Source organism: Falco punctatus (assembly GCF_963210335.1).
Source record: "Falco punctatus genome assembly, chromosome: 8".
Classification (NCBI taxonomy): Eukaryota; Metazoa; Chordata; class Aves; order Falconiformes; family Falconidae; genus Falco; species Falco punctatus.
Window position 1 is genome coordinate 7704791 of NC_137588.1, and position 17304 is coordinate 7722094.

The 17304-nt window shown below is 45.2% G+C and overlaps 1 protein-coding gene across 4 annotated transcripts in view; it reads left to right on the forward strand.

The window, feature by feature from the left end:
* Positions 1 to 885: 885 nt before the first annotated feature.
* Positions 886 to 17304, forward strand: part of AGAP1 (ArfGAP with GTPase domain, ankyrin repeat and PH domain 1) — a 393739-nt gene continuing 377320 nt past the window's right edge. For 2 of the 4 annotated variants that reach the window (XM_080399847.1, XM_080399839.1), the window contains exon 1: positions 889 to 14856. In XM_080399847.1, coding sequence (XP_080255973.1) covers positions 14694 to 14856 — 163 coding nt within the window. In that variant the 5' untranslated portion in view covers positions 889 to 14693. Of the gene's footprint in view, positions 14857 to 17304 lie in introns of all 4 variants that reach the window. The other 2 variants (XM_080399845.1, XM_080399846.1) reach the window with 2 other exon arrangements.

Here is a 17304-nt window from a genome sequence, read left to right on the forward strand (position 1 = left end):
AAATTGAGGTAGGGTTTAGAGAAAGCTTTCTCTGTCAAAATTTCAAATCCATTGTTTTCAGGCTTAATATTGTGTCCTCACAACATACTTCCTTGCAAGAAAATCTACCTGTAAAAAAACAACTGAATATATGGAACTCTTAAGTAGCTAGTTCAGTTATTTCTTTTTTTACTTTCTCAAGGATATTGTACTCTAGATACCTGCAAACAGTTTACAAGAGACAAGAGAAACAGTTTGTTCCAGAGCAAGAGCTCATGTAAAGTACTGGGATGTTTTCTTTCTTTCAGTTAAAAGAGTTGAAGTTTAAAGTCTAATTCACGGAGATAACAATTTGCTTGCAAGAGTTCATCATTAGCTTGTCCAGAACTGATCCAGTCACCTTTTAACACATTTTTATGGTTTATTCTAATCAGACAAATGCTGAATGAATATCACCACCAGGACCTTTCAGAAGGCAGCCTGTTGACTAAACTTCCCCAGTGAAGCTTATGCTAGGACTAATCATATCACTGGCACTATGAGCTAGTTCCATGGTCTTCCCACTTCAAACAGCAGGTTAGAGTGATGGAAAGAGGCTGGCAAGACACAAATACTGCTCTTCCATCATATGCATTATGCCAAATTATAATAATTTTCCAGATGATTAATAAAGTCTGAGATCTATGACAAACTCATAATTCTATTACAGCTTATTGTATCATGGATAAAAGCAGGACCAAAAGTTGACCATTACTTTAACTCCAACATCAGTCGCAACCCCCCCACGTATCTCTGTTAACCTCAGTTGCCAGATGATCAGTAATGTCTTCTTGGAGAATTCGTCTCTCTGGGGACAAAAAGTCCTGCTCAGCCATTGCCAGATGATCAGTAATGTCTTCTTGGAGAATTCGTCTCTCTGGGGACAAAAAGTCCTGCTCAGCCATATCCATAGTGAATTATTCCCCACCTTGCACTTCTTTGGCACCTTCTTTTACATTATACTCATTATGAAGCACAATTTGGCCATTGCTGGGATGATTTTCTTTGCAACAGTACCCTGTTTCTGTTGCTGTTACACAGGTACCTCAAAGCAGCTGAGAGAAGCTTAGAGCACCTGTAGCAGGTTTACAGTTCATTTCAGTCTTTCAGGTTATGCTGATTTACAACACCCATATGCCATACAATTTGGATGTTGAGCCCTTTGTACATATCCAAGCAAGCATTTGATTAACTATTTCCAGATGATCTGTCCCAGAAGATTGTGGTGAAAGCACGATGCAAGTCTGTTGGTATCCCCCACTTGGAAAAGACCCCAAGTTTGTACCTTGACCACACCCTTAGCATGTTTCAATATAGATCAGAGATGATTAATTATATTTAACCTTACTGTGTCTGCAAACTATACAGTTCAGCAACAAGACAGATGCACTTCCATCTGGTAAACACCTTGAATTTGGCTATCATTACATTTTGAAACACTTTACAAGTGGTTTCAGTATTCCCTTTTTACACAGGAAAAAACCTGCTGTCCCCCAGTTGTCTAGCAAAAGAAAACTCACCTTCCAAAAGCAAATGCTAGCCCAGTGCTCCGTGCCAGTGGCCACAACAGGCCAGGCTCCTTTCCTGGTGGATTTGTGTGCCAGGTGATCCATAAGGTGTGCAATGCAGTTGAAAGTTCATACCACTGGAATGCTGCAGGTTCACGTCTGCCATGTTTTGTCCTTACAAGCCCAAATCTGGCCCATCTGTTATACAGCTTTCACATCTGTTTTGCTCTGAACGCTTCCCAGACAGATCTAAACACTGAAACAGGATTTCGAATCAAGTTTCAAACATCTCTCCAGAGCAGGTGCAGGGTGTCATCCAGAAGGTGGTCATACACAGCCCCTGGAGTCTCCTGCAGGAAGACAGTTTTATTGACTGCCTTTTATTGGTTCTATTACAAAGTTAGCCATTAGACAAATATGGTCAATTCTTGTATGAAACTGCCCCATTTCCCACTAAATACTACACTTCCAACTTGATTCTGGTTTTGCTTCTAACATTAGAGGCAGTGGTGATTGCTCTTACTGCTATGCTATAAAAAATCTCTTTGAAAGACTTCCATTCAGACTGTTTAGGGGAACCAACAACTCTATTACATCTTTGTTTTACTTACTGTGATAGGGGAAGACCCAAGTCACTCTAAGACTGCTCACTCTTGCCATAGGAAATGAATTGACTGTTACAGAGGGAATTTTTTCTGCTGATTGACTCTCCACTTCCCTGTATTTCTTTTCAATGCTGTAATGCTGTTTGATCGTGAAGGTGCTTCACTTTACCCTGTCCTTCCCAATTGTTCCCCCTTTCTCACTTAGAGGCACACTTCCTCTTGGTATTATTTTCACAGGATTTAAGATGCAGAGTTATCACATCATGCTTTCTGCTTGAGATTAGGCACCGAAGAAAGAACAGGCTGTGGTGAGTACTGTAACATTCGATGGATCCCAGCCATAACCCTTGAGAAAAGAGTAGGTCCTTCACTCTGCCAGGAAGAGTCAATTTAGTCAGAGAATGTAGAACTAGCATGCAATTGTAATCACAGCTGAAGCAATGCTCTTCATTGGTTTTCTGTCCATGAGCAGACCTTGATATCTTAGAGGAATCCTTGGGGAGTAACCTGGCTCCTAGATCAGTAACCCCAAACCCAGCATGGGTATTTGCAGAACACTGTGCCCCCTAAGCTCTACAACCCAAGAGGCCACTGATCCTTAGTCTGCACCCACCCCAGCTAGAATTTTGACCCCTGTCCCGCAAAGGTGGGGTCTCAGGCCATGAAATCAATTATTTCCATCCACATAATTTATTCAGATTGGCATCAGACAACCAAGTTTACAGGCAGGACTGGTACAACCTTGGAATACATTCTTAACTGAACTCACAAATTTGTTTAGATGTGAGAGCCATGAAGCAAAGTTCATGATACGTATAATTCACCTTGGCATTGATAACGGGCATCCTGAAGCTCTTGCTTGAGATTTTATCTCCGTTAATTCCAACACACTGTGACTTGCACCTACAGGATTTACACTATTTCTAAGATACAGTAGCATTTTTGTCCTTTTGAGCATGATATTTCTAACAAAAGTATTAGCTTCCAATTAAACCTATTTCCCATTAAAGAACAAAGTATAGAGATGAAATTAGCTTTCGAGACTTCTGACAAATATTTCATGTTAGGTAACCATTGACCAACCAGATTTCACGTTCTGCAAGGCAACAGCAATTTCAGGCCCATTAAGCATGCACAGCTCCAGCAGGTGTGCACACGTGTTTGTCAGCTGTATGAGAAATGAGCTCTCTAACCCATTTTCCAGGCTAAGAAACAGAACCACAGCTGCAGCAGTTTATGTCACCTTAGAGAATACTCTATCCCAGGTTACATATAGCTTAATACTACAGGCCCCCTCCAAATTCCTCAGGGAATATTTAAAAATCTACTACACCTTTTCCAAATCAAGTAACGAATAGCTAAAAACATAAATAAGCGTTTACAGTTCTCAGGATAGTATAACTGAAGTGCTGCTACTGAAGACCACAGCAGAATTTTTCACTTGCTTTATTAAATTTTATGATGGCTGATTTGACTTTAAACCTTTCTGATGCAACCAAGACTTTCCAGCCTTGTCTGGAGCACTGAGGAGTCTGTAGTGGTAGCTTTAAACACTTCCCAACAGGTCATCAAAATTCAGCCAAGGGCCCAAGGATAACGAGGCAGTCATACTTGTGACAGCTCAGATGATTGAAAAGGAGCAAGTAAGAATCCACGACATACTTTCATCTTACTTCATCCAGCTTACTATTCGGAAAACTAGTGCCAAAACTCCCCTGTTTTTTGACCCTTGATATCTGGGTCAATAGCAGTCTGTTGCCTTCTTTATTGAACTAAGGACAAAGGGCAGGGACATGCCTGCATCCTAGCCCCCTGCCTGCAAAATGCAGGTCCATCATGTCTGTCGTTTCTTCAGGTCAGCCGAGTTTAAGGAGACCTGAGTCTGCATTTTATCTTGCATTTCAAAGTAGTGACACAAGTTGAAACTGTAGACAAAGATGAGGCTAAGCTTTGAGGTGTTCCAGCTTTGTCTGCTTTGAAAGCACAGCATTCCATGCAGCAGATATGCGGTAGTCTTGCTGCCTTAGGAACACTTTCAGGGACAGGATATGCCACAGGAACCATCCTAAAAGTAACAACTTCGCTTCCTTTGAAAGGTGTCACAATTCAATATTTTGACTTTAAATCGTGTGCTTAAAATACCAAAGGCCTCTTTTGAAAGCTACTGAACCACACTTGACCTCTCGTTTTAATGCACTGTCCACCTTCAGATGTTGGCCAAGGGAACCAGACCTTCCCTCTCCAGGTGTCAGGAATGCTAAGGCAAACCTTGCAAATAACTCAAGGGCAGCAGAAGGGATCTAAGCAGCCTCTACAAAGTAGAAGAAATGTTTTCCATCACACAAAATACATCTGAGCCCATACTCTGAGTCCTGACATAGTCTTCAGCTGATAATTGTGGAAGTTACAGAAACAGTGGCTATGGGCAATGTCCAACTTTTGGGAGCTTCCCTTTTCAGTGTAGAGCTGATGATAGTGTTTTTGATTGTTGATCAGCTCTATAAGACCCTGATCCTACTTATTTTTCAAACTCTTCCATTTCTCTTCTCTTCTGGTGAGTTTGTCTCACTTTGACATGCAATACAACCCAAGCACAATATATTTCTTCCCTTCCTAAGCACACGTGCAAGGTCATCTGTATTATTGGCTCCTGTACTAGCAGACAGTAAGACATCTCCATTTTACACAAGGCTTTTCTGCTGAAGGATCCATTTCTGGTACCTCTGTAATGGAAGGCTGTGGGGCCAGGGCTCAGAACATCTCAACAAAAAAGCTGTATTAGTCTTTGGTAACATTAGGCTTTAAAATCTTGTCCTCCAGATTGCCTTAATGGTTGCACACAAGCTAATGAGCAACAAGTAAAGCTGCTGAGAGGCTAGAACTGGACATGAAATTATGTGATTTCTTTCAAAGAAGGAGATATAAATTATGCAGGGGAGGACTCATTGTAACTTCTGAAGTAGTAACTTTCATCCTAGTCACTTGCGTCCAAGTGAAGAAGCACTCTTTACACAGGATCTCTGGCCTTTGCTGGGAACTATAGCTATTAAGTTGGTCTTCAGTGATACTGAACATATACCTCAGCTTGTGCACCTTGCCTACAAGCAACCCACCCTGTTCAAACTGCAACATTTCAGGAAACACTTCCTCACCAGCGCAGGTACCCAGCAGCTCCCAGTTTGAACCCTGTACCAGCTCGTGGGGTTACCACCACACTTCTCAGTAAGCTGGAAACAAGCACAGCTGACACAGTTCAGGTTCAGGAAATCTCAGAGGAACCATCAAAGGAACTGCAGTTCCAGAAGGAGGATCCTCTACAATTCACATAGTAGCTAATTTAAGTGCATGAATGTTTGCTCCGGGGGAATGCAAACCTCTTGCTTTTTATAAAGCGGTAGAATCAATAGGTTTTACAGCAGTCTCCTGCTCTCTTTGTTAAAAATGCATGTACTAAATGGCATATTGAGACAGAGTTCAGCTATTAAGGGGGATCAGACACAACATTTTAAGTTGCAGGTTGCATATTCCTAACAGAAAGCACAACCAGAAAACCTACATTTTAAACTGTAAGAGCTAGGGAAACTTTAAAAGTTTAGGACCTGAGGTCCCTTGTGTAGTTTTAAATTCCTGACCCAGTAAATTCATGTATATGCTCATGGAAGGTGACCTGAGATTTGGACAAGTCCCAAGCATTTCTGGATGAAGCTAATACTACATAGAAAACAGGACATTTATTTACTATATCCTTTACATGATTTAGATCTAATGAGCATGATTTAGGTACCTTTATTTCAACCAAAACTTGCCTCTTTGCTAGACAGTTAGTGCTAACAATTCTCCCTGCCTGTATTAATTGTTGAGCCCTCCCAGGAGCCTCACGGTACACAAATTATTAGTTGGTATCAAGCTACGATTCATTATACTTGTTCCCATATTCTTCTTCGCAGATGATGGAAAGTAACACTGAAATGAAAAATCACACCCAGCTTAATAAAAACAATCCAAAGCTTCATTTTATTCTGTGATAACAGTTCTGTAATGGGTACACAGGAAAGAGATTTTTCCAGTTCAATATGTACTTAGCAGCAAACAACTGATGAGCAGAGTCCCATGGTGCCCTTGTGATATTGAATATAAGTCTCGCCACCATAAGAAGCTTGTTCAAAGCTTAGAATCCAAGAGAACATGTTTTTTTATGTTAACGTTATGATACATAGCCGGTGAAGGGCTTTTGAGTGGCAATTAATTACTGCAGAGGGAATAGCCTGCCTTTAGCAGCTGGGAACATTTCCAGGACTCTACTGTTAAGCCCAGTTTATGAACAGAACTAGGTCAGACAAACCTGGTCAAACCATAAGCAAAATGCAACGGTGGAAATGTGCCAGGAGCCCTTCCTTGTCCCTAGACAAACAGCCCATGGGATTTTGTTACATCTTTATGAGGAAGCTACAACTACAGAAAGGGGGCATACAAGGTGAGGCATACAAGCAGTGAGTACCAGCTCCTTTCCAGGGAATTCTTCCTGGGATCTGCAGTGCAAGCAGGCCACGGGAGCCCTGTCTCTGCCATGACACTCCTCAAGCTGCAAAGATGGAGCTGTTATCAGTAAGCTGTTAAGCAGCTCAAAGAACTAACACAGACACACAGTAAATCCCACCAGCTTCTGTGGCACACATGCCCTAGACGACAGCCCTTTGGGGACCCCTTTCTGACACAGGGCAGTTGCCATGTTCAGGAGTACTGTCTTCTGGGGACCAGGGGCTGACTGTGCTGCTACAGCACACACATCATCCCATGGGGGAATTCTCACATGGGAAGGGTGAAGGGCTGGAGTTACTATGCCAGGTAAATATCACTGATTTTGAAGGGCAAGTTGCAAAGAAAGGCAATTCCAAGTTACACTGTTTCAAATACATACACAAATAAACATGATCAGTAGAACTCCTTGTCTTTGGTACACAGCCAGACCTGTTTGTATCACGCAGCAGGACTGTACTCCAGATGTTGCTGCTGGGGGTCCATAACCATCCTGAGAGCACAAGCATTAAAGTGAGCAATTCTACACACCTGCCACATCTTCCCACAGAATTTGCTGTTGCCTGACAGCACTCTTCTTCTTGGCCAGGCAGCCTGTTGCACAGCTACAGTCAAGTGCCTGCTATTCCCTTTTCAAGCTACAGTCTACTGCTGGCTGTTTTTCTGACGTTAGTATTCACAAGCAGCAATTTCCCTGCCACAGCACAACAAGAGTCATGGGCAAAAAGAACAAGATAATAAGATTTCTCATCTGAAATGTAGAGAAGTACCATGACCCACCCTTACTACCATCCCCAGCTTTGTTTTCATGCTCTTTTGCATCCCTTCACTGATTAGTAATTGGTCACACTCGTTATGACACCAAAGAAAATCTTTTGCTTTCTTACCAGACAAATGTTGATACATAGATATGCTCTGCAGCTGTGTATTTCAAGCTGCTGTTTAAACTGTGCAATCTGTCACCTAGGATCCACATTAGGGGATGTTGCATTAGCCACTAATACAATGTCGTGCTCTTAAATTAAGTCATGTGAGATCTTCACCATCAAGGCAGCTCAGTGTTCTGATTTCTGTCTTGGCTTCAGACAGCCAAAAGGAACACTTATGCCAGCACAAAGTCTGTGAAGACTCCTTTGCTACCTTCCTTTTCTGGAGAGGGACCCAGAAGAACGGGGAAGATCACCACCTCTCTCACACCAGGAAGATCCATACCACTTTTTAGATGTTCAGTAATGCAGCATGCTTACTATCTCAGCAAGAGGTACATCTCACTCTGATGGTCCTGGGATCATGATCTTCCATGATGGTTACCAACAGGTCCTTGTAGCACAGCGTCCATGTCAGTCTTGCCAGACCTAGCTGTTTTGGCTTCACTGTATCAATTTCTTATCCTGTTTTGTCATTCCTTATCACTGGATGTTATAGCATTGTGCATATAAATGTTACAAAAAATTAAGGCAATTTTACTAAAAGGTTAGCTTGAACTAATCAAGACTTTACTCTCCTGTGTTTTTTCTGTGTTAAATCAATAGCACGTGTCTGAAAGTTCCAAGGTAACAACTGAGCCTACATTTTTCCGTAACTTTTAAGGCTCTGTCAGCATACCACAGCTCAAGTGAGATCCAAGCTTAACACGGAATTATGTGGTGAATCAAATATTGATTCTCAGTCAAGAAAGTGACAACAGCAACAAGCTTAAAGACACTGTCAGTGTAATCATATTTAGTGATGATAAGAGCTCAATAAAGTGCTGAGTATCTCGGAACTGCCATATGAAGCTGTCACTGGATTCACCCTGGTATAAAATTCAGGATGTTAGCTGACTCAGGGGCACCCATATCACATAACCTGCAATTGAACAGGATTTTTTTACTGTGTACGATTTAAGTCTTTGCTGAAATGAAGCCATCTAAGCTTTGGACAGCATGGGTAAAACTTGGGACTTAAAACCATCTTTCTGTCTTCCTACGAAGAAGCCATTTATTTTCACTGTAAATATTTTAAGTCCTTGCTTTAAAACTAGAACACAGACCATGATCAGCCTGAGCAAAGCTTCAGTACAACTCCAGATCTGAACAATGCCTTCGGTTTAATGAAGATAATGGTTCTGCAAATCTGTAAATATTGTAAATGGTTTTACAGTGCAGCTTAGACTACCAAGAAGCCAAATCTTGAGCAGTTTAAGTGATAGTTCACTTTAACATGTCTGAAAATTTCAGGTTAGTCAAAATCCAAGTCCCTGGGGCAAGAATCAACAGGTGGCTCTAGGATGCCCTTCCCCATATGGTGAATACATACAGTGATTTTTAGTTCATTGCTCTGCAGCAGAATGCTCACTGTAACTCACTTCTGAGTAGAAGACTGTTAAAGTAGGTCAGTTTGACTTTGCAATAGATTTGATCTGTGCTCCCACCTTCAGAAATGCAGGTTGCTATTGCCATCCTTTGCCACGCCACGTTTTTTTAAAGCAGATTTGGTACAGAACAGCATTTTCCCAGTTATGACAGGAACACTGAGGAATGAGCTACAGCTTCAACAACTGCTTGTTGTTGCTACTCCATAATTAGTATTGTTTGAACTAGTTGGCATTTCTCCTAGAACAGATTTCACACTCTGTGAATGAGGTTAATTCATTAGTTACATTTGTTTTAAAGCCTCTTGAGCAATCTAATCACTCTGTAATAGTAACTGACTGACCCAAATCTTTACCCAGTAAAATAACTGAATTTCGTCCCAATGTGTTACCAGAGGAAGCTTAACCTATTTAAGTTTTTATGCTGACATTTCACTGCAGAGTATGACAAAGATAATTCAGGAGAACTTGATGTTTCCGTATCTGTTTCCCATATGGGTTTTATTTCAGTCTTCATGGCAATGTCGGTATTAGTAGCCACAAAGATGCATCTCTAACACTCTACCTCCTGTATTTTTCCAGACATACCCTGCATATTAAACAAAACATTGCTCATAGCAACAGTAATCATGTGAACAGCCAGGGTTTAAGATCATGAACAGGCACTGAAACAGACAAAGTGAAATGTTGCTTACAACTATCAGCTAGACTTCTCGTATAACTTCTCTTGGATGGTCCAGGAGTCCTTATGTTCTCAGAGTTCTCAGTTAATACCCTTTCTGCCAGGTCTACAAATAAGCCTCTCTGCCTAGCTCTCTGTGATACTTGAGTGTATTTTTATTACATCTTGACACAGATCAGGATAGGATGCTTCCACTCTTCCCACCCACCCACCCACCCCAATCAACATTTCAACTATTGGTTTAGTAATTAAAAGCTAGTCCTGCCTAATCCCCATTTCAGCAGTCAGGAAAGGATGCTCCACCATGCAGTAACAAAGCATTAGAGGAAGGTAACAGTGAGTGTTTAAATGAAATTCCATGAGAGTTTTCCATTTCCAAGATCTGCAATTAAACATCAGCTTAATGGATTGTGAACCCGCCTGCAGCTCCTCTATGGAACTTTTCTACAATCATACTTCCACCAAGGTCAAACTCTGCTGCTTGTTTTTACTGACACATTTGGGCTCAGTTCCAAAAGCAAAATTTAATTGTCCATATGCCTTAAGTCCAAGTTCATCAATTGCATATCCTCAAAATTCTTTCCTACATTTTCTGTAGAGTTAGGCCATGGTGGACAGACTGGGAATAACATGAAGTGGATAAGCCTAGTCATGTGAAAGGAGCTAGAACTGTCTGAGATGTGGATTCAGTGCTGCTTTCCAGTTACCAAATACCTTCAAGGAACAAAATACTGAAATCAGAATGAAACCATCCAATCTATCTTTCTGTAGTCAGCAATGAGAGGATTTGCCAGATGGGGAGGAGGAGTAGGAGGCCAGCACAGATGGAATTTTGTTATAGACCTAAGCACAGAACCAATTGCATGGGAACATGGTGCAGTGGGAAGCTTCACCCTTGGAAAGCTTTCACCCTCAGAAATGAAAACCAGTGACAGAAGGCTAACCTATACTGGGGCTGGGACCACCCTGTGTGCTTTACTTAAAGCCCATCAGCCCTTCTATACTTGTAAAAACCGTCTGAGCTTCAGGACCCCCCCCAGACTCTGTGATTTCAGTGGTCATCTTGCCTTTGACAAAAGCAGACCCATAAAAGCTGTAAAGTGCCCAAGTTAGCCACGTCCCAGACCAAAGAAAAACAAATCTAAATCCGTTAATGCTTGCAGCAGTGGTGCCAAATTCATTCTCTTTGCTAATTCACATTAAAGGTTGATGGAGTACTTCAGATGCCAGATTCACTAGAACAGAGTTTAATAGTGAAGAGATGTATCCAGAATCACTCTGTGCATCACAAGCAGCATTTCAGGCTAATCTGAGCTGCAAACACAGGAAAATACTACATACTGTTACAGCCTTCTTACATGGGAAATCTATGCAAGCTGCAACACTAGCTTATATTTTTCTTTAATTTTACAAAGCTTACGTGAAAGCTATTATGTAGCAAAAAATCAGGGCAGCAAAAGCTTCACAGAAGGTCTATGGATCAGAGTATTACAAAAAGGCTTTATATTAACGCAGGGTTTTTAATGCTCCAATTATTTGCGTCTAGTAGTTGCATTCATTTACAGTTGAGACTGCTCTGGGAGCCGTTTTCCACATCTTAGCTGCCACGAATTTTAGAGCTGGAAGAATACAAAGTGTAAAGCAGCCGTGGAAACAATCAGCCCCACTTAGAACAGAGGCTATTGCCTAACTCTTTGCTCTGCTGCTCACTTTGGCATTTTCTTGAAAGATAAGTAATGTGAGGTAATGCTTCTGCTCCAGATCAGGATAGAGGGAGGAAAAGGGGAGAATTATAGCTTTCATCTACTGTTTTTTTACATACTGTTAGCTTATTCAAACAGTTTAAAGTAAAGGAAAGCAAAAATCCTCTTATATTTCACAAGTTTTTATTGTCGTTAATACCAGGAGCGGCGCTCACTAGTGGAAGCAGGGACTATATTCTTCCGGCTTTTTCTGGGGGAGTGGGTTCACTCAGAAGGTTCTGACTGTGATTAGAAAATGAAACCAAGAAAACTAATAAAAATTATATCAATTTCTGTTGAGAAGAAAGAAGGAGGAAGACACAGGCATCTATGACCGTATTTGCCCCCTCTCCCTCAACTGTTCAAATGAGCAAAGACAACACTTGCAGCGGGCAGCAACCAGCGATGAGAAAGCTTTAGTCCCTCAGCTTGAGCTAAAGACTTCCCTATCTGATGATTGGAATGGGAAAATTTTCATTGAAACAATCAGCTCACTTTTACTAGTTGCAGCTTCCCTGCCTGCAAGGGAACAGGGGGAGTCACCACTGAGACCACCCCACACTGGTGACACTCTGGGGACATGGTGACAAGCTACCTTGTCATGTCCTTCCTCCCCTATACTGTGTCCCCACCGTATTGTCATCTGGAGATAACATCTTCTAAAGTATTTCTGCTAGAATTCACAGGCACTGACCCAGACAGGGAGGTCGGGCTCCAGTGGTCCCTCAGCCCCATCCCTGTCCCCTGTACTCCTTGCTGACGTAAAGACAGTTCATTTCGTATTCATGTGAGGGTGAAGGCTATTTGCTGTTAACTAAGTACGTCTATCCTTCAAGTAACACATTCAGGATTATCCAAAACCTCAATCCCATATCACAGCTTAATGTCCCAAGTGCTACTGGGACTATTTAAATATCAGATACTAGTTACCATGTGTACCGCATACATTGGTGGCAACCGTTTACCTCAGTCATAATAGCTCATGTATTATGTGACAGAACTCACTTAGAGGTGACTGATAGAAGCAGCGTCACAGCCATTAATTGGAGGATCTCCCTGCAGCCTTCAGTCAGCTCTGTCAGGTCACCATGGGTTTACAAGGAAGACCTACAACAGAGGATCGGTAGATAGGCCAGAGAACAAATGCCTGCAATGACACTAAGTGCTGTTGCTCATGATACAATTTAGCACTGTTTTTTATAATACCCACATTCTTCCTCTTGTCATCAAGCTTACCAAGCTTTTCTCTCTTAAGGTGTTTAGGTTAAGAATTCAGTTACAGGAGCAGAACAGCTATTTGCATCCTGGAGATCACATGATATGCAGCACTTACATTCCCAGATCTTCTTAAATTGAAACAAAACAAAATAAAGCATGTCAATTTTTTTAATCAATTAATTTGACAAATGCATTAAGTTCGCAAAAACCTTTGTCTCTTCTGTCCTTAAGACCTATGATTACCAAGTAGCCCACACTCAAAGTAAAGATTAGTCAAAAAGAAAAAAATAGTATAAACCCACGAAAAAGGTAGATGCAGGTAACATAACTGCACCGAGAAAGGGGTGTAGCTGCTTCTCTGCTATGCTAGGCCAGAGCTGTATATCCAAACAATGACAATTTAAGTATTTTTGGAGAAAAAAAAAGAATTATTCAAATTATTCTATCCAACACTGTGGTATACATCAGTAGAATAGGTAGATATGGTTTTCCTGAGGCTATCCCCTTACCAGGGTGTCCTTGCGCTGAACTGTTCCATGTATTCAAGTTTGTTCCATGTTTTAGAGCTTTGGAGTTTAAATCCATAAAATATTGACTCTAAAGATGGGTCCGCCAAGGTGAATGCCTAACTCTGTGTATAGCTGGCTTGCAAATGTTATCATTAATAACACTTGTTTATTGCTAATGACAGCCATGCTTTGTTACGCTGTGATTTATCTGGAGGAGATGAGGTATTTTTGACCATTCCAGGTTTTTGGTTGAGAACGCTGTTGTCTTCAGCATTGCCACGACTTTGGTTGGGGTTGTGACAAAGCTTGCAGGGCAACGTGGTGTTTTACACGCTCCATGATGCAGGACAAAACGCAGCCTCAAGACTTGCACAGGCTAGCGCCTTGTGAGCACCAGCACAGCCACGGCAACCTGGCACATCTGTAAGCCGTTGGCATAGCACACTTCATCCACAAACTGCCTAGTGCGATCATGCCCAGGACAGCAGCGGCCGTGCGGAGGGGACTGGCGGGCCGCGCCCGGGCTCACGGTGAGGGGCTTCGCCGGCGGCTCCGGCGGCCCTGGGGGCGCCGTCCGGCCCAGGCCGTGGCCTGCCCCCGCACCCGGGGGCTGCCTCCACTTGCCGGCGGGGCGAGCGTCTGATGGGCGAAGGGGGCCACCCGCGGGGCCACCGCCGCTGCCCCAGCCCCCCGCGGCGGCGGCTGCTGGGCCGGCGGCCCTGAGGGGAGGCGGGGGAGCGGCCGGGCCCGCCTCACCGCGCCGCGGGGCCGAGCGACCCTCGCGCTCCCTCCGCGCGCCACCCGCCCCTCAGACTACGTTTCCCAGAGTGCCGCGCGGCGGGCCCGGCGCTGGCGAGGGGGCGGTGTGGGGGCGCGGCCAGCGGCCTGCGCGGTGACGTAACTCGGAGGCGTGGCCTGCGTGAGCGTGAAGCGGGCAGAGGAGAAGGACGCAGGGGGGGTAGCGGAGCGAGCGCGCGGCAGGGCAGGGGGGGCCGTCCCGGCGGGAGCGGAGCCGCGTGCGCCGCCGCCATCCGCCACCGCGGGCGCGGGAGCGAGGCTGGGCCGGGGGCGCGAGGCTGAGCAGGGCCCGGCCATTGGCTGTCGGCGCGCGCGGGGTGTGGGGGGGCGCGGCGGCGGGACCGGGACCGGGCGCTGCTGCGCGGAGTTGCGGCGGCGAGGACCGGCCGGGAGCTCAGCGGTGCCCGCCGCGCTGCCGCCCGCTTCCATGGGGCCGGGGGCGGCCGACTCGCCCTGCCCCGCCGCCGCGATGAAGTGACAGCGGGCGGAGAGCGGCGGCGGCGGTGGCGGCGCCCCTTGCGGGCTGCGAGGCGAAGGGCTGCTGCCGGCCCGGCCCGGGGCGGGCGGCGGGGGGTCCGGTGAGTGAGGCGGCGGCCGGGGCTCGCCCCCTGCGCGCCCCGCCTCCCCCCGCCGCCGCCCGCCGGCCTGCGCGGGGAGCTCGGTGCGGGCAGCGAAGGGGGAAGGCGCCGGGCCGGAGCGGGCGGCGGCGGGGAGCGGCCGCGCCATGAACTACCAGCAGCAGCTGGCCAACTCGGCAGCCATCCGGGCCGAGATCCAGCGCTTCGAGTCGGTGCACCCCAACATCTACTCCATCTACGAGCTGCTGGAGCGGGTGGAGGAGCCGGTGCTGCAGAACCAGATCCGCGAGCATGTCATCGCCATCGAAGGTGAGCCGACGGCCCCGCCGCGGCGGGCAGGGGGGCGGGCGGCGGGGGGAGCGCCCCGCTGGCCCCCTGGGCCGGGCCCGCTGGGAGCAGCTGCTGCGCCCCCCGGGCCGCCCATCCTCCCCCTGGCTCCCCGCGGCGGGCCTTTCGGGGGGCGGGGGGCCGTGCCTGGCCTCGGGGGCGCGGGGTGCCCTCTCGGCAGCCGGCCCGGAGCGGGGTTTGGCCGGGGCACGGCTGGAAGGCGGCCCCGAGCGCGGCCGGGAGAAGTTGCTTCGCCACTTGCCCGCCGCTGCCGTGCTGGCGGAGCAGCGGTCCCGGTAGGACCGGGTCGAGGTGGGAAGGACGATGCTGGCTTTGCCTGCGGAAGGGCTGGAGACCGGGAGGTTTTCCCCGCCGCGGTTTCTGATGGAGACGGTGAAAGTACGGGTTCGGGTTCTAGCGGTGGTAAAGCGGGTAAACAAGACGTACAGCTGGAATACGGAGCGGTAGGCTGCCTATGCAGCGGTCTGTAAACAGGTTTGAAGGCAAGATGGAGATAACAGTCTTCTAAGCCCAGGTTCATATGCATCTGGCCCCGAAGGAGCGCTCCGGAGACTTTTGAACTGCTTAGGATGTGCAACAAGAGAAAAAAATTTCAGTGTTGGGACATCTGCACGTATTTTCCTTAACTATTGCTGGAGTTAAAGAGCAAACATTATTGGCCAAGAGCAAACATTATTGGCCAAGAGCAAGTAGTTGACGAAAACGTTTCTGAGTTATTTTGCATTATAACTTACTAAGCTTTGCCTGGCGTGCTTTTGCAATTGAAATCGTCTGCCCCTATTTTGGATGGCATTCAAGCTAGCAGAGTATGATGTGCAGCAGCTGAAACGGAGAACCACTTAAAACCATCTTGTTTTGTTGGCCCATCGTGTCCTTAAATTATATGTCATAAAAAGTCTTGATGGAAAAGCTGCTGTTAAGATTGTTACTGGAAAGAACTGCATTATTCATCTAACACTTAAGCAATGCAGCTTGAGTAGACAGCCGTAATGCTTAATGCTGTTAAGGTTTATAGGGGGAGGTAGCAACCCCCCCAGCTCTGCCGTAGCGTGTTGTGTAGCGAGGCACTGAGGCTGGCAGTGCCTGTCACTTAGCAAAGAACATAGTCCCCAGCTACGTCCCCGCATTCGACTGGGTGTGTGGTAAGAGTTTTGTGCATGTTCTATTAGTCACCGTTCAAGTGATGGTGTGTGTGGTTGTTGGCTTCCCAGTTGTCCCCTCTGGAGAGTCCTTTCCCCTTTGCTCTCCTGATTCACTGAAGAGATGGAAACTTAACTGATCTATATGGTGGGCAGCGTACGGCACAGGCACCGTTGTACCTTTCCCAGTGCTACTTGTGCTTGAATTTCTGCGGGATAGATGGCGCCTTCAGCAGAACATATTTTATTTTTTTCAAAGTGGTAATTAATACATGTTTATGTGGTGTAAATATCTTTCTTGCATAAGATGCTTGGGATATAGTGATGGAGCCAAGTTTGTGTGGAAGTGGGAGGAGGATGTGAAGCACAGTATGTGGTTATCTTCATAGCTTGTGACTTATGTTAGTCTTTTCATGTATTAATGATTTGTGTTACCTAACTGTAGCTCAGTTCATTTGTCAATCACAAAAACATTAAAAGCAAAAAAGCAGCCTGCAAATGTGTTTCAAAAGCAGAGCCGATGAGTAAAATTTTCATCGGCAGTTTGCTGTCTTAACTTTAGACACTGAGTCATGAAACCAGTAGATCTGATTCATGGGGAAGATTTAACTAGAAAAAAACCCTGTATTTTAAGTCTTTTGTGTTCTGAGGGCTCTACAACTAAGTCTTAAAATTTGCATATATTTAAAAAAACCCAACTCGCTCCTTTAGATCACAACTCTACCAGCTTGTTTTTTTGGTAAACTTCCTTTACCTAACTATTTCTCACTGACACCCGTTTTTAAACCCATGCAGTAATGCCATGTTGCATGTAGGAAGAACTTAGAAACAGTAATTTGTTTTGCAGCTGTTGCATTCCAGTTTGCTGCAAAGGGTTTAGTGCTCTAATGATACTCCCCAAATCACAAAACCTTTTGAGTTCAAGTTACTCGGCTTTTTAGCTGACAGCAAGGAACAGCAGTGTGGTTGGCATGTGGCTGGCATGAGAAAATATAAGCAACTTTTTGCTGAAATACTTCCTTCTAGTGGAAGGAGAGCTGTACCCTTTAAAGAAAAGAAAATAGTCTCATCAGTTCAGGCTGCTCTAAACTGTAACTCAAACCAACATGTGCTCCTTGAACAGCTCAAATAATACTTTCCTGCTCAAGAGAGGTTTGACAGATCTGAAGGAGAGCATAATTGGAATCTAAAGCAATTTGAGATTCAGTGAAGTATTACTTACTCTGAGAATTTTCTTTTCTTTGCAATAGAGTGGCACTGTCTTACCAAC